This window comes from Pelophylax lessonae, assembly GCF_965119305.1.
Source record: "Pelophylax lessonae genome assembly, chromosome: 3".
Classification (NCBI taxonomy): Eukaryota; Metazoa; Chordata; class Amphibia; order Anura; family Ranidae; genus Pelophylax; species Pelophylax lessonae.
Genome location: NC_138770.1, coordinates 38,973,649 through 38,998,184, shown reverse-complemented (window position 1 = coordinate 38,998,184; position 24,536 = coordinate 38,973,649). Strand labels below are relative to the sequence as shown.

Below are 24,536 nucleotides of genomic sequence, written 5' to 3'. Positions count from 1 at the left end.
TAGAAGGTACTGAAAGTACCAGGATCTTACACAATCAGACAATGCCACGGCTGTTGCTTACATCAATCACCAAGGGGCGATTCTGGTGGCCCCAGACTGACCTTGCCGGTCTTGGTACGCAGACCTAGTAAAGATGGTCGTCGAGCCTCCCTGGCAGCTGCCTCTGAGAGAAGATCTGCTGTCTCAAGGGCCGATCCTCTATACTGCTTTAGGGTCGCTGGCTTTAACGTTGTTGAAGGCCAGGTGCTTAGGGACTGAGGTCTCTCCAATTCTGTGATTCCTACCTTGCTGAGAGCTAGGAAGCCGACTTCCAGGAAGATTTATCATCCTACTTGGAAGATGTATATTGCCTGGTGTGAGTCGCAAGTGTTGCATCCTCGCACTTTTTCGGTGGCGAGGGTCACCTTGCCGTTCGCCTTATCTGATCGTTCATAGGGATAAGGTTGTTCTGCGACCAACCAATCCTTTCTCCCTAAGGTGGTGTCGGCTAACCACCTCAATGAAGACATTGTTTTGCCTTTTGCTTTGTGCAAGGCCCAGGCATCCCAAGGAATTTGCCTTGCATTCGCTGGATGTGGTTCGGATGTTCAGGGTTTACCTGTCGGCCACGGACTCCTTTAGAATGTCTGATTCCCTGTTTGTCCTTCCTGTGGGATCTCATAAGGGTTTGGCTGCGTCTGCTGCAACTATATCGAAGTGGATCAGACAGGCTATTGTTCAGGCCTATTCATTGCAGGGTCAGGTTCTTCCTTTCCCTGTGAGGACACATTCTGCTAAAGCACTGAGTGCCTCTTGGGCTTTTCGCCATCAGGCTTAGGTGGCTCAGGTGTGTAAAGCGGCGACCTTGTCGTCCGTACACACTTTTACAAAATTCTACAAGATGGATTTGATGGCATCCTCAGATGTCTCCTTTTGGCCGCAAGGTTTTGCAGGCTGCTGTTTGCTGAAGAGACTGAATGTTCTCTTTTTCAGGGGTGAATTTTTGTTTTGGGGAAAGCTCCTGTTGGATTTATAGAGCTTTCTGTTGCCCTGTTGGCTACGTTTTCTAGCCTTGATGAAACGTTACCGGTTGTTGGTTTCTTTCTTCCCACCTCTCATGCCTACACTGCTATGGGACGTCCCACTGGTGAAAAAACTATGGAGAGCTGCGTCTGCCAGAGGACGTAACAGAAAATTGGATTTTTGTAAGAACTTACTGTAAAATCCTTTTCTCTGAGTCCTCTGACAGACGCAGCTCCCGCCCCTCTATTTTGGGGTTGGTTGTGTCTTCTTTCACTGCTTGCTACAAAACTGATTAGTGAGCACAGTGTGTCTGGGGTAATGTCATGAGGGACAGCCCCTATAGGCGTGTCAGGTGAAACGGTTTCTGAAAAGTTTCACTGCCTAGTCTACTCCTGTAGATGGCGCATTTCCCATTGGTGAAGAAACTATGGAGAGCTGCGTCTGTCAGAGCATTTAGAGAAAAGGATTTTACTGTATGTTCTTGCAAAAATCAAATTTTTATGTTGTACATTACATCATTCTGATACTGTATAGTCCTATTTGTTGTATCTTATACAATATGTTGTACATTTCATTGTCTTGTCTTCTGCTCTCTACTCACTGCTATATACTGTATAAACATAATATGTTTTTTCTTTTGTTACACCCATTTTCTACCAGCTGGACATTTTATATCTGATGATTTGATTGGAGCACAGACTTTTACATGTTGATAATAATGTGGTAACATCTTCAAATGTTGGACCTTTAAACAGAAAGTGATAATGAGGGAGGAGTCCATAACCCAATGATGGTGGTCTTCAGGATCAGTCTAGTTTTTATCTGGGTTGTTCTCCCCCCATCCTCACTCTCTGACCTCTGATGACTAAATCATGGACTAAATAAGGAAGTGCGGGACTTCTTGTGTTGGGAAGATGGCAATGAGTGATAGAGGGGGTGGGGACTCTCATCCTATAATCCCCTTATCACTGTCACTCCTATAAAAGACAGTTCTCGTTGTTTCTTCACTCTCTGACTAAGGTCCACGAATAAAGAAATTAACTGGTAGGTGATCAGAGGACCCATTTACTAGTTACGTTGAGGGGGGAATTGTAAGTTCCTCAGAGACAAAGATGCCTGATGTGGGTGGAGTCCTCGTTTAGGGGAACCAATCTGCTAATGTCTAGTAATAATCTTTTTATTTTTATTTTAGTACATGGACAGGAGATGAGGAAAACCTCAGAGGATTGTCTCACTTTGTCTCCAGACTGTAAAGTAGAAGATGAGGACATCACACAGTATAGTCCAGGAGAAAACCCGGCTACCTCAAATGTCCATCCTCTACCACACAGTGTAGACGGACCATCGTATTCCTCTTATCCTGAGGAACCTCAGACTGTGAGGGACGGTGCCGGACCATCGTATTCCTCTTATCCTGAGGAACCTCAGACTCTGAGGGACGGTGCCGTCCTTCCAACAAAGAAGAGGTTTTCCTGTACAGAGTGCGGAAAGTGTTTTTCAAAGAATGAACATCTTTCCATTCATCAGAGATCTCACTCAGGGGAGAAGCCATTTCCATGTCCTGAGTGCGAGAAATGTTTTTCACAGAAGTCCCATCTTGATAATCATCAGAGACTGCACACAGGTGAGAAGCCGTATTCCTGTTCTGTGTGCGGGAAATGTTTTGTACAAAAATCAACGCTTGTCAAACATCAGAGGTCTCACACGGGGGAGAAGCCATATTCCTGTCCTGAGTGCGGGAAACATTTTTCACAGAAATCCCATCTTTACAGACATCAGAGATTGCACACAGGGGAGAAGCCACTTTCCTGCCCTGAGTGTGGGAAATTTTTTTCACAGAGGTCCCATCTGTACAGACATCAGAGATCTCACACAGGGGAGAAGCCATATCCCTGCCATGAGTGCGGAAAATTTTTTGCACGAAAATCAGAAGTTGTCATACATCACAGATCTCATACAGGGGAGAAGCCGTATTCCTGTCCTGTGTGTGGAAAATGTTTTTCACAGAAGGCACATCTTTACAACCATCAGAAATCTCACACGGGCGAAAAGCCATATTCATGTCCTGCCTGCGGGAAATTTTTTTCACAGAAGGCACATCTTGACAGCCATCAGAGATCTCACACGGGGGAAAAGCCGTATTCCTGTTCTGAGTGCGGGAAATGTTTTGTAAATAAATCAGATATTGTTACACATCAGAGGTCTCACACGGGGGAGAAGCCTTATTCTTGTCCTGAGTGCGGGAAATGCTTTTCAGGAATGCCCAATCTTTACAGACATCAGAGATCTCACACGAGGGAAAAGCCATATTCCTGTCCTGATTGCGGGAAATGTTTTTCAAGGAAGTCCCATCTTTCCAGACATCAGAGATCTCACATGGGGGAGAAGCCACTTTCCTGTCCTGAGTGAGGGAATTGTTCCTTACTGAAGTCCTGTCTTCCTGTACATCAGGGATCCTACACAACCCTTGAGGTGTATTAGGGCTTTGAGTACGGGAAATGTCTTCTATATGAATGTTGGTGGACATGTGGGTAAGAAGCACACCCTGATATACTCCTCAGATATACTTCATGGCTGATCTTCATCATGTAAGAAACACTTCATAAGGACATCAGAGATCACCAAAGACATGGATGAAGTGTTGTACCGTGTTGGCCATTGATAGTAGTAGAAAAATAAAAATGAAGTCATTACCTTTCATTGGCTGAGTACATTTTGTGGTGTAAGATTTCACAAAAAAAAGGTCTATTTTAAAAAAATAAGTTGAATGAATGTGAAACGTTCGCCCAGCCATGATGAATGGGTTTGATGCTGCCATCTTCGGGAGCGGGACGCTAGTTACATAGTTAGTGAGGTTGAAAGACATCAGTCCATCCAGTTCAACCTATGATGTGTATGTGTGTTTGCTGTTAACCGTACATTGTATACCCGTGTATGTTGTGGTCTTTAAGGTGCCCATCTAATAGTTTTTTGAAACTATCACTACTCTCACAGTGAAGAACCTCCTGCGTATTTTAAAGTTAAACCGCCTTTCCTCTAGTTTTAGTGAGTGGCCACGTGTCTTATTGTATTTCCTTTCTCTGAATAGGTTTTTCCATATGCTAGGGTTGCCAGTACAGTATTTGTACATTGATATCATATCCCCCCTCAATCGTCTCTTCTCCAGAGAGAATAAGTTCAGTGCTTTCTAGTCTTTCCTCATAGCTGACGTCCTCCATTCCCCTAATTATTTTTGTTGCCCTTCTCTGGACTTTCTCCAGTTCCAGCACATCCTTCCTGAGGACCGGTGCCCAGAACTGGACAGCATACTCCAGATGTGGCCGGACCAGAGTCTTGTAGAGTGGGAGAATAATCTCTTTATTTCTGGAGTGAATCCCCTTTTTTATACATCCCAGTATTCTGTTGGCTTTGCTTGCAGCGGCTTGGCATTGCATGCCACTGCCAAGCCTGTTGTCTACCAGTACCCCCAAATCCTTTTCCATCCTAGACTCACCCAGAGGTTCCCCCCTAGTGAGTAGCTTGCTTTCTGGTTTCTGGCACCCATGTGCATTACTTTACATTTTTCAACATTGAACCTCATCTGCCATGTAGTTGCCCACCCCATAATTTTGTTCAGGTCCGCTTGTAAGGTTTCCACATCCTGCCCAGAAGATATTGGCATGCTTAGTTTAGTATAATCCGCAAATACTGAGATTGTACTAGATATCCCCTCCTCTAGATAATTTATGAATAAATTAAACAGGATTGGCCCCAGGACAGAACCCTGGGGGACCCCGCTTTCCACACCCGCCCAATCCGAGTACTTCCCATTAATCACCACCCTTTGCAACCTCCCCTGGAGCCAGTTTTCTATCCAGGTACTCACCTTATGGTCCATACCTACCTTCCTTAGTTTGAACAGTAAGCGTTTGTGGGGAACGGTGTCAAAGGCCTTTGCAAGTCCAGGTACACCACATCCACAGGCTTACCTTTATCTAGGTGGCAGCTCACTTCATCGTAGAAGGTTAATAGATTGGTTTGGCAAGAATGATTTTTCATGAATCCATGCTGATTACTACTAATAATACCGTTCTCATTACTAAAGTCTTGTATATGGTCCCTTAACATCCCCTCCAAAATCTTGCAGACTACTGATGTTAGGCTGACCGGCCTATAGTTACCCGGGATACATCTCAGCCCCTTTTTAAATATTGGTACCACGTTGGCTTTTTTCCAATCAGCTGGCACCATACCCGTCTGTAAACTATCCTTAACCACTTGCCGACCGCCGCCCGACTATATACGGCGGAGTTCAGCCCCTCCCAGGCAAAGTGACGTACCGGTACGTCACTAGCCTGGGAGCGAATAGGGGGCGAGCGTGCGCCGCCGAAGGCGTGCTCCCGCCCCCGCTCGTACCCGAAGAAGCCGACGCGTGTGACCGACGAACCCGATGTCCGCCGGTCACTCGTGATCGTCGGGTGGAGAGGGAGAAAGGCAGGCGGCTAATGTAAACAAAGCCGCCTGTCATTCTTCCCTGTGTAAAAGCACAGATCACTCGGTACTGCTATGTAGGACCGTTGATCTGTGCTGTTACACACACAGCCACATCCAATCACAGTAAGAATCACACCCCTAGGGACACACTTAACCCCTCCCTCTCCAATAAAGTTAACCCCTTCCCTCCCAGTGTCATTTTTACAGTAACAGTGCATATGTATAGCACTGATTACTGTAGTAATATCACTGGTAACCCCAAAAGTGTCAAAAATGTCAGTCAAGGGTCCGATCTGTCCACCGCAATGTTGCAGTCCCGCAAAAAAAATCGCAGATCGCTGCCATTACTCATTAAAAAAAAAAACAATAAAAATGACAAAAATCTTTCCCTTAGTTAGTAAACGCAATAACTTTTGCGCCAACCAATCAAAATACGCTTTTTGCGATTTTTTTTTTTTTACCAAACATATGTAGCAGAAAACAAATTGGCCTAAAATGTAAAACAATTTTGATTTTTACATTTTTTTGGGGGGGAATTTCATATAAAAAAATGTGAAAAATATTGTTATTTTTGCTAAATTGTCGCTCTTTTATTGTTTATAGCGCATGATCAAAAAATCGCACAGGTGATCAAACACCACCAAAAGAAAGCTCTGTTTGTGGGAAAAAAGGACGTCAAATTCGTTTGGGTACAGCATCGCACGACCGCACAATTGTCCGTTAAAGTCACGCAGTGCCGAATCACAAAATAGACCCTGGTCAGGAAGGGGGTAAAATCTTCCGGGGCTTAAGTGGTTAAAGATCAAGAATAATAGTCTGGCAATCACCTGGCTGAGCTCTTTAAGAACCCTCGGGTGCAAGCCATCCGGTCCCGGTGATTTATTTATGTTAAGTTTCTCTAGTTTAGTTCTGAGTCTATCTTCTGTTAGCCATTGCGGTATTTCCTGAGGTGTATTATTTAGTTTGGCCATACAAGCTGGGTTAGTGTAGTCCCCCAATTCTTTTGTGAAGACTGAAGAGAAGAAATTATTTAACACTACCGCCTTTTCCCTGTCCTCTGTGGCCAAAACTCCCTTATCGTCTTTTATGGGGCCAATGTGTCCTGGACTCGCTTTCTTACTGTTTATATACTTAAAGAATTTCTTGGGGTTCTTTTTACTCTCCTCCGCTATATGTCTCTCGTGTTCTATTTTAGCCGCCCTGATTTCATCTTTACATTTCTTATTACACTCTTTGTAATGCTTGAATGCTGCCAATGACCCCTCAGTCTAGGGGGAAGCCTGGAGATGGATGCACAGCAGTAAGCGGAAGGCTGGACATGACTGGGGTTTGCAGGGAAGGTTGCTACCCAGTGGGGGTTAACTTTTTTAAGGAAGAATTAAAGCAGGTGATTGGTTTTTGGGAAGGTGGGGCAGGGTGGGGCAAGGTGGGGTTAGCAGGGGCTAGTTTAGGGTGGGACCAGGGGTCCGGTCAGTTGGAGACCAGACAGCAATAGGAGAACTTCTGTACCCCCCCCCCCCCCTTGTCTATCGGTATGGCAGATTTGGACTCTATGCTGGCCCAGTTACGCAGTGCGGCCATGGCGAATGGTCCGCGATGGCTTCAGGCCAATATGGATGGCTTACTACAGGGGTCGGGGCAGGTACCAGCTTCGCCTGCCCCAACTTTATCACGGCCTAGGAGGTCAAGGCCTCCTGAGCGCCTCAGCCCAGAAACGACCCCTAGGGTCCGTCGTCGCTTAGGGAGCCCCCCTAGGGACCCTTCGACCTCGGCTGTCAGTGGGAAGCCTCCTACAGGTACAGCGGGGGTCGGGAGGAATCCTCGACACAGACGGGGCCCTGGCAAAGTGAGCGCAGCCCCCTCCAGCTCCGTTGCCCCCTCACCTGCAGCTCTGGAACATCCGACTGGCTCCCCGGGTCCCTCCGGTGGCGGCGCGGTCCGGCGTGGGAGTGAAGTGCGGGGTCCGGGTGCGGGCCTACTTCCGGGTACGGCCGCGGCCTCTCGTGGAAGAAGTCGAGGCTCCAGGAGGGTCCCCTGCGTCCCATCGGTGGTTCCGGACCGGATCTCGGCGCCCGCCGCTGTCCCATTGCGGCGGGGCGTTCGGCGGGAAGAAGAGGAGGCGGGAATGAGTGGCGGTGCTCGGCCGGAGGCGCCCGTCTATGACGTCACGGGCATGCGACCTTCGGATGGAAGCCTGCTGAGGACAAGTGCTACAGCGTCGCAGGGCAGTGACGTCACCGCCCAGCGCCAGACCTACGGAGGCCGCTCTGTTCCCTGCAGAGTGGCAGCTCCCAGCGATGGAATCTTCAGCCTGTCCGGCTGCAGCGGTGGCTCTTCAGGGACTGGCCAGGTGTCCCACTCGGCGGAGGTGGAAGAGCGCTCTGAAGGGGAACTGTCGGCATCGGATGAAGAGGATACTCTGGATGTCGGGGCGGCTCCTCATTCGGGACACGGACGGACGGCTGAGCGGAGGCTTTCACCGGGTCAGCCAGGTAAGTCAGTGTCCTTTGCCTCTCCTTCCCTTCTGTTTTCTGCTCCTTCTGTACCTGCCTCTCCTCCTGTCGGGTCTTCTGTGGTATATTCCTCTGGTGTGTCTGCTCTGCCTGCTGTCCAGGCTCCATCTACGCTGTCTGCACTGCTTAGTTCGTCTTCTCTCCCAGCAAGGGGGCCCTCTTCGCCTGTTATTGGCGCGGGGGTCCTAGGTAGTGGTGGGGGGACGCATGTTTCAGGGGGTCCGGGTGCACAGGCAGTCCCGGACGGCATAGGGGGAGTGTCTTTGCTGCATACTCTTTTGTCCGGGTTTAAGGATTTGTTGTCCAGGTGCGAGCCGGCTTTAGCGGCTGCACCCGCGGGGGCGCCGATACATGCGTGGACTGCTGCAACAGGGGGGGTTACAGAATCAGTGGGGTCGGCAGCGGGATGTTCTTCTGTTTCACGGCCGCTGGCGGAATCCACTGGATCAAAAGAGGTGAGTTCGGTGACGCCGGTACCAGCTCCTTCGGTCCAGGCCACAGGTGGGTTGGCTGATGCAGTGGAGGTAAGTTCTGGGGTGCCGTCGTCTTCTCCTGGGGTGACGCCGGTGACAAAAGGGTCGGGTTCAGCAGATGGGGGCAAGGAGATTGTGCGCATGGCGGATTCTGCGAAGTGCGAAGTTTATGTCTGCTTCGAGGGACCTCTGGGTGCTCATTTGAAAACGGAAGTGAGGGAAAAAATTTGGCGGGGTGAGTATGTTGAGATTTTTTCTCTGCTACCGTTGGAAAAATTCAACTTGGACAGGGTCAAGCCTGATGAATCTAAAAAGGAGGAGGAAGAAAAGCGTTCGTTTGATTCCGCGGTCATTTACCAACTGGTTGCAGGCTTTCACAATTCTGGCCAGTGTAATAGGGGAAAAACATTCTGATCAGTGTTCCCCCCTATTTTGTTATTTGGATTCCATTGGGGAAGCTTATCGGGTCTATGGTGGTACGGCCTGGTTGCGATACGACGAACATTTTCGTCAACGCAAGGCCGTCAGACCATCTTTGCGCTGGGATCATAAGGACATCAGTCTTTGGATGCGCCTCATGACCCAGGCTAGATCTACCGGTCACCCCTTTCAGGGTGGGGTCGGGGGGGCGTCTTCCTCGCCTTCTCCGGCCGCAAAACGTAAAGGCTTATGTTGGCAGTTTAACGAGGCCACTTGCAAGTTTGGAACCTCCTGTCGCTTCAAGCACGAGTGTTCCAACTGCGGCGGAAATCACTCGTCGGCACGATGCTTTAAGCATGGGGGAGCAAAACATGCCGACGCTGGTAAGAGGGCGGACGCCGGTGAAAGTGGAAAGGTTGGCCAGGTTCCTAAGTAGGTACCCTGATCGGGAAGCTGCCGCTCTTTTGCTGGGGGGGTTTTCGCAAGGCTTTCGCATTCCTTGTTCTTTGTCGGTGGTTCCTCCTCCCGGGGGCAATTTGAGTTCCGCTAGGGCGCATTCATCGGTGGTCTCGGCGAAGCTCCTGAAGGAAGTGAGGTTGGGCAGAATGGCGGGCCCTTTCTCATCTCCGCCTTTGCCGAATCTGGTACTCTCTCCTCTGGGTGTGGTTCCAAAAAAGGAACCTAATAAGTTTCGACTCATTCACCACCTGTCTTACCCCCCGGGGGGTTCGGTGAATGACGCTATAGCGGACGACTTATGCTCGGTTTCATACGTTTCGTTCGATAAAGCGGTGGCCTGGGTGCGTCGTTTTGGGCGGGGGGCCCTTATGGCGAAAACTGACATTGAAGCTGCGTTTAGGTTGTTGCCGGTGCACGCGGACAGCCTGCATCTTTTGGGTTGTGAATGGCAGGGTGGAATTTTCGTTGACCAATGTTTGCCTATGGGCTGCGCCATTTCTTGTTCGCTGTTTGAAACATTCAGTTCTTTTTTGGAATGGGTTGTTAGGGATGTTTCTGGGTTGTCTTCCATAATTCATTATTTAGACGATTTTCTGGTGATAGGTCCTCCGGGGGAGGTGATGTGTGCGACGCTCTTGGCTACGGTCCAACAGCTGTTTGATTATTTTGGAGTCCCATTAGCCCCTGACAAGACTGAGGGGCCGTGCACGGAACTGCGATTTCTGGGCATTGTCATTGATACGATGGCAATGGAATGCAGGCTTCCGGTTGACAAGCTAATGGATATACGCAGAGTTATTGCAGGGTCCTTGGACACGCGAAAAATTCAGCTGCGTGCCCTGCAGTCTCTGCTGGGAAAATTGAATTTTGCCTGCCGCATCATGCCCATGGGGCGGGTGTTTTGCAGGAGGTTGGCGGCTGCCACGGCGGGAGTCAGGGCGCCGCATCATTACATTCGCCTATCTAAAGAGCATCGGGATGACTTGCGGGTTTGGGATTTGTTCTTGAGCTCCTTTAACGGCCGTTCGGTTTGGTTGGAACCTCCGGTGTCGAACTTTGACCTGGAGCTGTTTACTGACGCGGCAGGCTCGGGGGGTTTTGCGGCCTATTTCCAGGGGCAATGGTGTGCGGGGGAATGGCCGGCCTCCTGGCGGAATTCTGGCTTCATTCGTAACTTGGTTCTGTTGGAATTATTTCCCATTGTGTTGGCCGTGGAGTTATGGGGTCAGGATTTCACAAATAAGAGGGTCCGTTTTCATTGCGATAACCTGGGGGTAGTTCAGTCCATCAACAGCATTACTGCTTCTTCTCCACCGGTTATTAGGTTGCTTCGCCACCTGGTGCTCAAATGTTTGCTCCTGAATTCTTTTTTCTATGCTGTGCATGTTCCGGGTGTTGACAATTCGGTGGCTGATGCTCTTTCTCGCTTCCAGTGGGACAGGTTTCGGAGGTTGGCACCGGATGCGGATCAGCAAGGCCTGATGTGTCCCGGGGAGCTGTGGAACATCGTCTCGCCGCAGTAATGGAATTGGTTCGGGCGTCGGTTTGTCCTTCCACTTGGACGGCCTACGAACGGGTGTGGGCGACGTGGCATCAGATGGTGAGTGAGGTGGGGGGTCTTTCTGGTGATCGGGAACGGTTGTTCCTGCTCTTATATTTTGTGAGCCTGAATTTTGAACAGCGTGTGTCTATTTCTACGTTACGCCGCAAAATGGCGGCCTTAGCCTTCTACTTTCAGTTGTGGGGGGTTGCTGATGTAACCAAACATTTCCTTGTTCAAAAGGCCTTGAAGGGTTATGCGAGGGGTACTCGTTCGATTGATTCCAGGCGCCCGATTTCCTTTGATGTGTTGTCCCGGTTGGTGGACTGCTTGCCGGGAGTGTGTTCTGCGGACCAGGAGGTGGAACTCTTCAGGACGGCGTTTATCTTGGCGTTCTTTGGAGCTTTTCGGATTAGCGAATTGGTGAGTATTTCCAGGCGGGGGAATGGGGGATTGCAGTTGGGGGATGTTTGCTTGCATCTGGACAAGCTTCTAATCCGGATAAAAAGGTCAAAAACGGACCAGCTGGGCCGAGGGGCTTGTGTTGAGTTAGGGGTGGTTCCTGGGTCCTCTCTTTGCCCCGTGGCTGCGGTGCGGCATTGGTTACAGGTGCGCTCCGCTCAACAGGGTCCTCTGTTTTTACGGGCTGATGGCACGGCCCTCTCACGTTTTCAATTTACGGCTGTCCTCCGGAAGTGCTTGGGGGCAGCCGGTTTTCAGGGGACGGATTTCTCCTCTCACTCTTTCCGCATTGGAGCCGCCACGGAAGCGGCTCGGTGGGGCCTTGGGGATCAGGCCCTTCGGAAAATTGGGCGTTGGGAGTCCAGGCGATTTCGCTCGTATGTCCGTCCGCATCTGTTGTGATGCGGCAGAGGGGATCTGTTCTGTTCTGGTCGGGGCCCAGGGGAGGTCATTTAGTGAATGTTCGTTACGTGTATGCTGGTGTTTTTCTTTGTTTTTCTCTGTGGGTTTTTGTGTGTGTACTCAGGACGTATGTTGGTATGTACCCCTCCTTATGTTTTACAGGAGCCACGGAAGTCTTGGTCTGGATATTAGGACATTCTTATGTGGTCTGGGGTGCTCGGAGGGCAGCGGTTAGGCCAGAGGGGCGCCAATTGGGTTTCAGCAGGGAGGAGGTAAAGGTTAGATGGATTGGGGTCTCAGGCATGCTGTGGTCCCGTGTCCTCCCTGAAGTCCATCGTTGCACCCGTCTTGAGCGGCCGCCCGACATACTTTTGTTGCATGCGGGCGGCAATGATCTGGGCCTCCGTTCCTCCAGGGAGCTGATTAGGGATGTCAAACTGGACTTCCTGAGGCTGCGGACGCTTTTTCCGCGGACTGTGGTGGTGTGGTCGGACATTGTCGCCCGCACTTCTTGGCGCCTGGCTCGTTCGGTGACTAGCCTGAACAAAGCCAGGATTAAGGTGAATAAGGCGGTGGCCAAGTTTGTTGTGCGTAACGGGGGTCTGGCAGTCCGGCATCTTGAGCTGGAGCAGGACCCGGCCCTTTATCTTAGAGGTGACGGGGTTCATTTGAACACGGTGGGCATCGACCTGTGGACTTTAGGTCTGCAGGAAGGTATTCAGAGGGCGCTGTGGGTTTGGAGGGCTACACGGCCATAAGGGGTCATGTCCGTGTGCTGTGGCTGGGGTTTTAGGGTCTTGGAGGGCTGTGACTACTTGGAAAGGGAATATGGAGGGGTAGGGCCCATCTTAGGTATGGGTGGACCTACCCCTGGCAACGTCAGTAGGCGGTATCAAGGGATCCCAATGGTTCATAGTCCTTGAGCTGGTGCAGTGGCGGCTGAGGGCCTGGAGGTCTATTGGGGTCAGGGATACAGCCAGGGGGGAAGTCAAGTTGCCTTCCAAGATCCTAAATGGTCATTCGCTTTTAAATTTTGGTATTGGATTGTTTTTGTTGAATAATGGTAATTCTTTGCTAGCTAGTGTTTTACTAGTTAGTTCTAATAAAGTTGGCTGCTATGGCCTTTTAAACCCAAACAAATGATTGTAGTGTCCTTCTTTCTTTAGACAAGTAAAAGGGGAGTCTGTTGGTAGGTTTGGGTTGTATGGGGCAAGGAGCAGCCGCAGCGTCGGCAATACCACAGTCATGTATTTTTTGAAGGCCTTTCCTTTAGCATTAATATGCATTTTTATGTTGGAGTTTAGCCACCCAGGGTTTAGTTTTGCTCTTTTAAATTTATTTCCCTTTGGAATGCACTGATCAATCCCTTTGTTAAGTATGCTTTTGAAGCACTCCCATTTTTCCTCCGTGTTCTTTGTTCCCAGGGTTCTATCCCATTTGATATTTTCCAGCAGAGAGCGCAGTTTTGGGAAATTGGCTCTTTTGAAATTCAGTGTCCTTATATTGCCCTTGTGCTTCCTATTACTATAATTAATACTGAAACGAATTGACCTATGGTCACTGTTTCCTAAGTTGCCCCGTATTTCTATATCCGTGAGCAGGTCTGTATTGTTGGTAATCAGTAGGTCAAGAACCACATTGTTTCTTGTCGGTGCGTTCACCGTCTGACCCATGAAATTGTCCTGCAAAACATTTAGGAACTGCCGAGCCTTAGATGAATGCGCGGTTCCTTCTGCCCAGTCTATATCTGGATAATTAAAGTCCCCCATTATAATGACATTTCCCATCCTTGCTGCCAATCCTATTTGTAAAAGGAGGTCCGCCTCCCCCTCCTCCCTCAGGTTGGGGGGCCTATAGCATACGCCCAATATTACTTTCCCCACAGTGCCTTCCCTTTGAAGTTCTACCCATAGGGATTCTGCCTCGTCCATAGTTCCATTATTAATATCATCCCTCATATTTACCTGTATACCTGTTGCTAGTGCAACTTAAATGTAAAGCACGCCTAAGGAGCAGCCCTCTGGTGGTGGCCAAACCCTCCATCTCCAACCCAGGATTACTTGTAGCGCCCTCGTTTTTTTGTTTTTTACTTGTTTTCTTTTGTTCACTTTTTTTTGTACATCAACGGGTCATTACCATTTTTTTTTGTCACAAACACTTAGAGGTAAAAAAAAAAAAACAATAATAATAGTTGAATGATTGTGACCAGCGTTTGCCCAGCCGTGACAAATATTCATTGTAGTTTGAATACGCCGATTTCCAATAGTCGTCAGCTCCATCTGATGGCCACAATGGGGTATTTCACTATAGTTCTGATTGAGGTATTTCAGGAAAAATACTGCATTATGGTCACTAGATGGCGCTGACCATCATAGAATATCATGGTGAAAAACAGCCAAAACGTCATCGCTCCCAGGAATCAATGCAACGGCACCGGCCCCGCTCGTCACTTCCGGTACGACGCCGCATTCCCTGCTAAACAGCTTCTGGGCATGCCCAGAAGCTGTGGAGGAATGCGGCGGCGCACCGGAAGTGACGAGAGGGGCCGGTGCGGGCGCATTCTGGGAGAAGAGGACACGGAAGAGAACGCAGAAGAGGATCGCGCTGGCTTCAGCTGCCCACATCCGAGATGGCAGCACTGGAGAAAAAATTTTAAAAGTGAGTATTTCTTCTTGCAGGTAAGTGCGACCCGGGACAGTACAGAGGCTAGCCATTGTGGAATGTACTAGCCCTGACTGTCCCGGCGGTATTTTCATTGAAAATATTTTTTTGTGGCCGGAACTCCACTTTAATGACCAGGACATTTTTTGCAATATGGCACTGCGTTACTTTAACTGACAATTGCACGGTCGTGCGATGCCGCACCCAAATAAAATTGATGTCCTTTTTTCCCCAAAATAGAGCTTTTTTTGGTGGTATTTGATCACCTGTTTGATTTTTTTTTATTTTTTGTGTTATAAACAAAAAAAGCGTGACAATTTTGGAAAAAAAACAATATTTTTTACTTTCTGCTATATAACATTCACAATAAAAAAAAAAATGTTTTCATCAATTTAGGGCAATTTGTATTCTGCTACATATTTTTGGTAAAAAAAAATTCCTAATAAGCGTATATTGATTGGTTTGCGTAAACATTATAACGCCTACAAACTAGGGGAGATTTTTATGGAATTTTTATTTATTTATTTATTACTAGTAATGGTGGCGATCAGCGATTTTTAGCAGGACTGCGACATTGGGGCAGACAGATCGGACATCTTACTGACACTTTTGACACTCTATGGGAACCAGTGACACTAATACAGTGATCAGTGCTAAAATAATGCACTGTCACTGTACTAATGACACTGGCAGGGAAGAGGTTAGCATCAGGGGTGATCAAAGGGTTAAATGTGTCCCTACGGGGTGCTTACTAACTGTGGGGGGGGGGTTCACTAACTGGGGGAAGACCGAGATCCAGGTTCCTGCTTAGCAGGAACACAAGATCTCCATCTTGTCCCCTTGCAGAACAGCGATCTGCCTTGTTTACATAGACAGACCGCCGTTCTGCCTCTCCCGGGGATGATCACGGGTGGCAGGTGGACATCTGGTCCACAGGACCCATTGATTGACATCCCTGCTAGCCAATCACAGCGCGATAGCCATCTAGTGGCTATTGAATGAAACAACGTACCTGTACGTCGTTTTGCACAAGAGCGCCACTTTGCCTCAGGCGCGGTATATTTGCGGCAGCCGGTCGGCAAGTGGTTAAACCAACCATTTGATTGAAAATGAAAAATACCACATTTAGTCTTTAGATGGCGCTAAGTAATATAGGAATTAGTGGCTAAATGTGTCAATTTCCATTTTAAATCCATGGAAAACATTCAACCTACTCAGCAATTAGCCGGATTGATTACCCCTATTCACACAAAAGCAATGCACATGCACTTTTGCCAGGCAAATTGCTTTGCAATTTCTATTTTATTTATGAATAGACCCCTAAATGTCAGGAAATGTTTAACCCCTTCCCTCCTACCACACATAGTGAGCTTTTTGTGGAGCCGCATATACAGTACCTCACAAAAGTGAGTACACCCCTCACATTTTTGTAAATATTTTATTCTATCTTTTCATGTGACAACACTGAAGAAATTACACTTTGCTACAATGTAAAGTAGTGAGTGTACAGCTTGTATAACAGTGTAAATTTGCTGTCCCCTCAAAATAACTCAAAATGTCTAACCACTTGCAACAAAAGTGAGTACACCCCTAAGTGAAAATGTCCAAATTGGGCCCAAAGTGTCAATATTTACATTTTTTTTTATTTTTAATATTTATTTTCCAGCACTGCCTTAACCCTCTTGGGCATGGAGTTCACCAGAGCTTCACAGGGTCCCACTGGGGTCCTCTTCCACTCCTCCATGACGACATCACAGAGCTGGTGGATGTTAGAGACCTTGCACTCCTCCACCTTCCGTTTGAGGATGCCCCACAGATGCTCAATAGGGTTTAGGTCTGGAGACATGCTTGGCCAGTCCATCACCTTTACCCTCAGCTTCTTTAGCAAGGCAGTGGTCATCTTGGAGGTGTGTTTAGGGTCATTATCAGGTTGGAATACTGCCCTGTGGCCCAGTCTCTGAAGGGAGGGGATCATGCTCTGCTTCAGTATGTCACAGTACATGTTGTCATTCATGGTTCCCTCAATGAACTGTAGCTCCCCTGTGTCGGCAGCACTCATGCAGCCCCAGACCATGACACTCCCACCACCATGCTTGACTGTAGGGAAGACACACTTGTCTTTGTAACCCTCACCTGGTTCCCACCACACACGCTTGAAACCATCTGAACCAAATAAGTTTATGTTGCTCTCATCAGACCACAAGACATGTAATCCATGTCCTTAGTCTGTCTTTAGCAAACTGTTTGCGGGCTTTCTTGTTCATCATCTTTAGAAGAGGTTTCCTTCTGGGATGACAGCCATGCAGACCAATTTAAAGCAGTGTGTGGCGTATGGTCTGAGCACAGACAGGCTGACCCCCCACCCCCTTCAACCTCTGCAGCAATGCTGGCAGCACTCATACGTCTATTTCCCAAAGACAACCTCTGGATATGACGCTGAGCACGTGTACTTATTTTTCTGGTGCACCATGGTGAGGCCTGTTCTGAGTGGAACCTGTCCTGTTTAAACCGCTGTATGGTCTTGGCCACCGTGCTACAGCTCAGTTTCAGGGTCTTGGCAATCTTCTTATAGCCTAGGCCATCTTTATGTAGAGCAAAAAAATTTTTTTTTCAGAGAATTCTTTGCCATGAGGTGCCATGTTGAACTTCCAGTGACCAGTATGAGAGAGTGAGAGCGATAACACCAAATTTAACACACCTGCTCCCCATTCACACCTGAGACCAGGGCCGGACTGGCCTATCGGGATACCGGGAGATCTCCCGGTGGGCCGCCGGCCCTGGGGCCGCTTTGAGACAAGACCGTCCGCAGCGCCGCTTTAAGCATTGGCGGCCGCTGCATTGATTGGGGCCGCTCGCCGGTCGCCGCTGATGATGGTTGGCCGCTGCAGGGCAGGCCTGCACTGCCCCGCCCCCCGCTGGGCTCCGTCTCTTCTATGTCAGCCGCTGTAAGCGGCGTGACGTCACGAGGCGGCTGCCCCTGCGCGGGGGATCGCCGGGCGGTGTTGGTGCGGTGCGCGAGCTGACTGACTGTGTCTGGCGCGGCTGCTGAGGAATGTCTGTCACGGCGCCAACAAGGATGGTCCCTCCTCCTGTGAAACAGACAAGACGTCATGCGCCAGCATGTGATGTGATCGCAGGTGAGGGGGCTTACTGAGGGATCTGTCTGTACTGGGAGGGGGGCTTACTAAGGGGTCTGTAGTGGGAGGGGCTTACTAAGGGGTCTGTAGTAGGAGGGGGGCTTACTGGGGGATCTGTACTGGTAGGGGGGCTTACTAAGGGGTCTGTACTGGGGGGGCTTACTGGGGGATCTGTACTGGTAGGGGGGCTTACTAAGGGGTCTGTACTGGGAGGGGGGCTTACTAAGGGGTCTGTACTGGGAGGGGGGCTTACTAAGGGGACTGTACTGGGAGGGGGGCTTACTAAGGGGACTGTACTGGGAGGGGGGCTTTGGAGGGGTCTGTACTGGTAGGGGGACTTACTAAGGGGTCTGTACTGGGAGGGGGGCTTACTAAGGGGTCTGTACTGGGAGGGGGGCTTACTGAGGGGTCTGTACTGGGGGGCTTACTGGGGGGTCTGTACTGGGAGGGGGGCTTACTAAGGGGTCTGTACTGGGAGGGGGGCTTACTAAGGGGACTGTCTGTCTGTACTGGGAGGGGGGCTTACTAAGGGGTCTGTACTGGGAGGGGGGCTTACTAAGGGGTCTGTACTGGGAGGGGGCTTACTAAGGGGACTGTACTGGGGGGGGCTTACTGAGGGGTCTGTACTGGTAGGGGGACTTACTAAGGGGTCTGTACTGGGAGGGGGCTTACTAAGGGGTCTGTACTGGGAGGGGGGCTTACTGAGGGGTCTGTACTGGGGGGCTTACTAAGGCATCTGTACTGGTAGGGGGGCTTACTAAGGGGTCTGTACTGGGAGGGGGGCTTACTGAGGGGTCTGTACTGTGGGGGCTTACTGAGGGGTCTGTACTGAGGGGGCGGCTTACTAAGGGGTCTGTACTGGGAGGGGGGCTTACTGAGAGGTCTGTACTGGGGAGGGGGGCTTACTAAGGGGTCTGTACTGGGGGGGCTTACTGAGGGGTCTGTACTGGGAGGGGGGCTTACTAAGGGGTCTGTACTGGGAGGGAGCTTACTGAGGGGTCTGTACTGGGAGGGGGGCTTACTGAGGGGTCTGTACTGGGAGGGGGGCGTGCTGAGGGGTCTATACTGGGAGGGGGGCGTGCTGAGGGGTCTATACTGGGAGGGGGGGCTTACTGAGGGGTCTGTACTGGGAGGGGGGCTTACTGAGGGGTCTGTACTGGGAGGGGGGCGTGCTGAGGGGTCTATACTGGGAGGGGGCTTGCTGAGGGTCTGTACTGGGAGGGGGCTTGCTGAGGGGTCTGTACTGGGAGGGGGGGCTTGCTTGGGGGTCTGTACTGGGAGGGGGGCTTACTAGGGGGTCTGTACTGGGAGGGGGGCTTGCTGAGGGGTCTGTACTGGGAGGGGGGCTTGCTGGGGGGTCTGTACTGGGAGGGGGGCTTACTAGGGGGTCTGTACTGGGAGGGGGGCTTACTGAGGGGTCTGTATTGTATTAGGGCTAGGGGGGAAACAGCATCGTATTAGGGGGAGGGGGGTCAGCATTGTATTAGGGGGAGGGAGGGTAAGCATTGTATTAGGGGGAGGGACGTTGCGCTGAAAATGATGTTGCGCTGGTATAATGACGCAATGCTATGGGGCTGGTATGTCATTTTTCCAGGGCTGGTTTTCATACCCAGTCCGGCCCTGCCTGAGACCTTGTAACACTAACGAGTCACATGACACTGGGGAGGGAAAATGGCTAGTTGGGCCCAATTTGGACATTTTCGCTTAGGGGTATAATCACATTTCTTGCCAGCGGTTTAGACATTAATGGCTGTGTGTTGAGTTATTTTGAGGGGACAGCAAATTTACACTGTTATACAAGCTGTACACTCACTACTTTACATTGTAGCAAAGTGTCATTTCTTCAGTGTTGTCACATGAAAAGATATAATAAAATATTTACAAAAATGTGAGGGGTGTACTTACTTTTGTGAGATACTTGTATGTGTTGTGCTGAGAGCCCGCCACACAGCGCGCTACCAGCACAGAGACTGGGCTCTCACTAACGATTGAAACCTGGGGCTCTCGACTTCGGGTCACCTGATCGCTGTGATAGCCTCTGATTGGCTGTCACAGTGATCAGTCATTGGGAGCCCACCCTGGTGGTTACTTCGTCTTCTGAATGAAGAGAATGATACATTGTATCTTCTTCCTGCAGGAGAGGAAAATTTAATAGCAGCGAAAGAGTTAATAAGTAGTGCATACATACATACATACAGCTCAAGGCCGTTGTTGTAAAATTTTGTCGGACCCGTGAAAAAATCGGACCTCGTCACTTCCGGTGATAGAGCATCACAAAACAGCGGGTGGGAGTCGTCCGTGCGCATGCGCAGAAGACATTTTTAGAGGTTTGGCAAAATTATAACAGAGAGCGGACAGCTGATTGAGAGGAGGCGTGGCTGAGGTGCGACGGAGGACACATATGCAGAGCTGGTGGAGGAGGCGGGACGGAGGTGCGGCCGTGTAATATATGCAGGACTTTAGCGACTCTTTATGTTTTATTATCTTTAGCAATTAAAGTAAATGTAAATAAAATCCTAAGGATAAATAATACGATAATTAGTAAAGATAATAAAACATAAAGAGTCGCTAAAGTCCTGCATTTATTACACGGCCGCACCTCCGTCCCGCCTCCTCTATTCAGCTCTGCAGATGACGCGGCGGTGTCTTCCGTCCCACCTCAGCCCCGCCTCCTCTCATTCAGCTGCCCGCTATGTGTTATAAGTTTACCAAACCAAGATAATGTCTTATGCGCATGCGCACTGACTTGAGACTCCCATCACCGGAAGTGACGAGGTCCGATTTTTTCACGGGTCCGAGAAAATTTTAGAACACCGTGTTGACACTATGAGACGTTTCTCGGGCTGCAGTTCTTCTGAGCTCCACATGGTGGTGATCTCACTTTTACTCAGACAGGAAATCTCTATGGAATACAGACAGGAAGTGATGTCAGGTATAAATAGTAAGTTCCAGGTGAGAGGTGAGTTGAGAAGAAGTAGAGAGGAGACATTACTGGAAGTGGCAGCGGAGGAGGTAATAAGATCTTATTTTCTATTTACACCCAGTAACCCCCCCCTGTCATGTCCGTCCTCTTCCTCCATAGTCACTGTGACGTCTTTTATCTCCAGCAGATGATGATACACACATATATAGTGTGGAAACCTAGATTAACCCCTTCAGGGTCAGAACATTTCCCCACTTACAGGGACGGAACATTCTCTTCATGTTGGAGATGTGTTACCTTCTCACCTTAGCAGTCTCTTGTAATGAGAGATGAGATTCAGATTCAGGTTAGACTGAAATTTCACCCCAATTTCCTGGATTTTAACTTTAGAGTAATTTATGGAGGATTAATTCAGGTTCTCACTCATAATGTCCTGCGCAGCCTTTGTGTCCAGTCACAGACTTACCGCAACCGAGAAGGAGGAGGTGGATAATAGATCTGCAGAGAAAAGAAAAAAATAGGGGTTAACAGGCTGCAGGAGATCTGCTGATAAAAACAAAGAAATGTGTGCTAATAGGCTGCAGAAGATCTGCTGGGAAAAATAAGTTGGTAACCCTGCCCCTCACCATAAGAGTAGGCCTGAAATCAGTCAATAGATCAATAACCCCGCCCCTCACTAATAAGAGGCGGTGTAAAATCATCCATAGTGTCAGTGTGGTGACAGTGAGGAGATCTCATTCAAAGGGACAGATAGGTGGAGGGTGTCTGAGTTGTGTGGAAGTGCTGACAGAAGTCTGTAAACAATACTGCTGAAAGTCTTCATGGTACAATTATGAGTTTCAATGGGGGCGGGGCGTAGCTGAGGCCCGAGAACGGTGCCGTGTACGGGGCGTAGCTGAGGCCCGAGAACGGTGCCGTGTACGGGGCGTAGCTGAGGCCCGAGAACGGTGCCGTGTACGGGGCGTAGCTGAGGCCCGAGAACGGTGCCGTGTACGGGGCGTAGCTGAGGCCCGAGAACGGTGCCGTGTACGGGGCGTAGCTGAGGCCCGATAATGGTGCCCTGTACGGGGCATAGCTGAGGCCGAGAACAGTGCCGTGTAAGGGGCGTAGCTGAGGCCTGAGAGCGGTGCCGTGTACGGGGCGTAGCTGAGGCCCGAGAACGGTGCCGTGTACGGGGCGTAGCTGAGGCCCGAGAACGGTGCCGTGTACAGGGCGTAGCTGAGGCCAGAAAACGGTGCCCTGTACGGGGCGTAGCTGAGGCCCGATAATGGTGCCCTGTACGGGGCATACCTGAGGCCGAGAACGGTGCCGTGTAAGGGGCCTAGCTGAGGCCTGAGAGCGGTGCCGTGTACGGGGCGTAGCTGAGGCCTGAGAACGGTGCCGTGTACGGGGCGTAGCTGAGGCCCGAGAACGGTGCAATGTACGGGGTGTAGCTGAGCCCCAAGAACGGTGCCGGGTACAGAGCATAGCTGTGGCCCGAGAACGGTGCCATATACCAGATGTAGCTGAGGCCCAAGAAAAGTGCCGTATACTAGATGTAGCTGAGGCCCAAGAAAAGTGCCATATACCAGATGTAGCTGAGGTCCGAGAACAGTGCCGTATACCAGATGTAGATGAGCCCGAGAACGATGCCGTATACTGCATGTAGCTGAGGCCACATACAGTTCTTACAGCACTCCACGTCCACTGCAAAAAACCTTGAAATCAGCTTGAAATTTGACTCCAATCTTCAGGATTCTAATTTTAACAATGCAATATATAAAAATGATAGCCTTTGCTGACTGGTGTTGGATTTGCGGGCATAAGGAGGCACACTGCTACACCTGTGTTGACCATGCCCCTGGATTGGGTCTTTTTAGAAGACCATTTTCAAGCTTTGTCGTTTGATAACCAGACGTTCTTGACCTGAGACCCCAGAAGTGGCTTTGCTCTTAACCACTTGCCTTCTGTGCACTTAAACACCCTTCCCATCCAGGCCAATTTTCAGCTTTCAGCGCTGTCACACTTTGAATGACAATTGCGCGGTCATGCTACACTTTACCCATTTGAAATTTTTATCATTTTTTTCACACAAATAGAGCTTTCTTTTGGTGGTATTTAATCATCTCTGGGTTTTTTATTTTTTACAAAAAAAAAGAATAAATACAATAAATTTTGAAAAAAAAAAAAGTTTTTTTATTTTCTGTGAGTAAATTTTGATAATAAATTTTTCTCCTTCACTGATGTGCGCTGATGAGGCGGCACTGATGGGCACTGATAGGCTGCACTGATGAGGTGGCACTTATGGGCACTGATGAGGTGGCACTTATGGGCACTGATGAGGAGGTACTAATATGCCGCACTGATGAGCACTGATAGGCGGCACTGATAGGCGGCTGAGAGTCGGCACTGATAGGCGGCACTGCTGGGCACTGAGAGGTGGCACTGCTGGGCACTGAGAGGTGGCACTGCTGGGCACTGAGAGGTGGCACTGCTGGGCACTAAGAGGCGGCACTGATAGGCGGCACTGATGGGCACTGATAGGCGGCACTGATGGGCACTGATAGGCGGCACTGATGGGCACTGGCGGATGGCACTGGACACTGACGGGTGGCACTGATGAGCGGCACTGATGGGCAGCACCATCAGTGCCCACACTCAGTGCCCATAGTGCTGCCAGTCAGTGCTCATCAGTGCCTAGATGAGCAGGCACTGATGGGCACTGACTAGCAGCACTATGGGCACTGATTGTGGGCATTGATGGGGGGCACTGATGGCGGGCACTGAGGGCACTGATGGGGGGGCACTGTGTGTGTGTTTTTACCTTGTGTAATCAGGGCACTGGTGATCGGTGCCCTGATTACATTCTCCTGTGTCCCCGGCGCTGTGAGGCTCCCCCTCCTTCCTCACACTGCAGGCTCCGTGTGAGGAAGGAGCGCCGGCGATGAGAGATGATCTCATATGTTTACATATGAGATCATCGCTCATTGGACGGCCAGATCACGTGGTGAATGGCCGCTGTGATTGGCCATTCACCACGATCTTTGATCGGCCGTGTCCAAGGGACACGGCCGACACAGATTTTCCCCGCAGCGCGCTCGCGGGAGCGCGCTGGGGGCGTGTCACTGGGAGGCCGTTTAAAAATTCGAGTCCGCGCTGCAGCCGTATATAGGCTGTAGCGCTGATGGGTAGTGAAAAAACAAAAATTAAACCCGCGCTACACAACGTGAGAATTTAAATAAAGATAAATGCAATATTGGGCAGCTGCTGCAGACACTAAGAAAGTCTTAGGAAAATATGATGAAACCGAAATTATGCAGCGCTAGCTCAAAACAAAGTGTTAAGTGTTGTGATATAAATACAATAATCAGTATGATCAAATATACAAAAAAAGTGCTAAGTGCTTATAAATATCTGAGCAGTAACAGATAAATATATAATTAAATATGATAGTGCACAATAAATAAGTGATTGAAAATAGTCCAAATAAATATTCAGTGCTTGAAAAAGTCCTTATAGTGATCCAATTAAGGTGCCAAGGTGCCAAATAATTAAGGTGCTTGCAGAGTGATATGGTGCCCCTCAAGGTTCCCCACTCACCAGATTGCAGATAATCATAGACCTTCAAAGTTATTGCACATTGCCCGGGATCTTTACAGGACCAGAACTTCTCCTATGTAGCCTTGGAAATTGTTTTGGGTCAGCTTCCGCTTCCACCGTTAAACAAAAAAATGGCCATACATGGTGAAGTAAGTATGAGCAATTTTATTCCCAAAAAAAATTTAGATGGGTACTCACAAGCAAGAATATAACTCAGGCATATACAAGGAACTCGTGTGGCGCCGCTCTCGGCGTGCGTTCCACACACAGGAAGTTCCTGACCGGAAGTGACGTTTGTTTTGGTCCGCGACCGGAAGTGCGTCAACGCGTTTCGCCGTCAATACAGCGTCTTCAAAGACATCCTTTGTCTTTGAAGACGCTGTATTGACGGCGAAACGCGTTGACGCACTTCCGGTCGCGGACCAAAACAAACGTCACTTCCGGTCAGGAACTTCCTGTGTGTGGAACGCACGCCGAGAGCGGCGCCACACG

At 49.6% G+C, this 24,536-nt stretch overlaps 5 protein-coding genes across 5 annotated transcripts in view; 3 read left to right on the top strand and 2 right to left on the bottom strand.

Annotated features, from left to right (window-relative positions):
* Positions 1 to 24,536, top strand: part of LOC309550737 (uncharacterized protein) — a 578,111-nt gene that overhangs the window by 9,017 nt on the left and 544,558 nt on the right. The window lies entirely within an intron of this gene.
* LOC309550685 (uncharacterized protein) overlaps positions 1 to 24,536 on the bottom strand; it is a 903,485-nt gene that overhangs the window by 461,282 nt on the left and 417,667 nt on the right. The gene's annotated exons all lie outside the window — the stretch shown is intronic.
* Positions 1 to 24,536, top strand: part of LOC309550757 (uncharacterized protein) — a 245,401-nt gene that overhangs the window by 8,557 nt on the left and 212,308 nt on the right. The window lies entirely within an intron of this gene.
* LOC309550707 (uncharacterized protein) overlaps positions 1 to 24,536 on the bottom strand; it is a 233,561-nt gene that overhangs the window by 92,658 nt on the left and 116,367 nt on the right. The gene's annotated exons all lie outside the window — the stretch shown is intronic.
* LOC309550005 (uncharacterized protein) overlaps positions 1 to 24,536 on the top strand; it is a gene marked incomplete at its 5' end in the record, with an annotated part of 44,667 nt that overhangs the window by 1,161 nt on the left and 18,970 nt on the right. The window contains 4 exons of the mRNA XM_082250479.1: positions 2,334 to 3,408; positions 9,141 to 9,264; positions 9,944 to 10,690; positions 10,774 to 10,940. Of these exons, the coding sequence (XP_082106605.1) occupies positions 2,334 to 3,408; positions 9,141 to 9,264; positions 9,944 to 10,690; positions 10,774 to 10,940 (2,113 nt within the window). The remainder of the gene's footprint in view (positions 1 to 2,333; positions 3,409 to 9,140; positions 9,265 to 9,943; positions 10,691 to 10,773; positions 10,941 to 24,536) is intronic.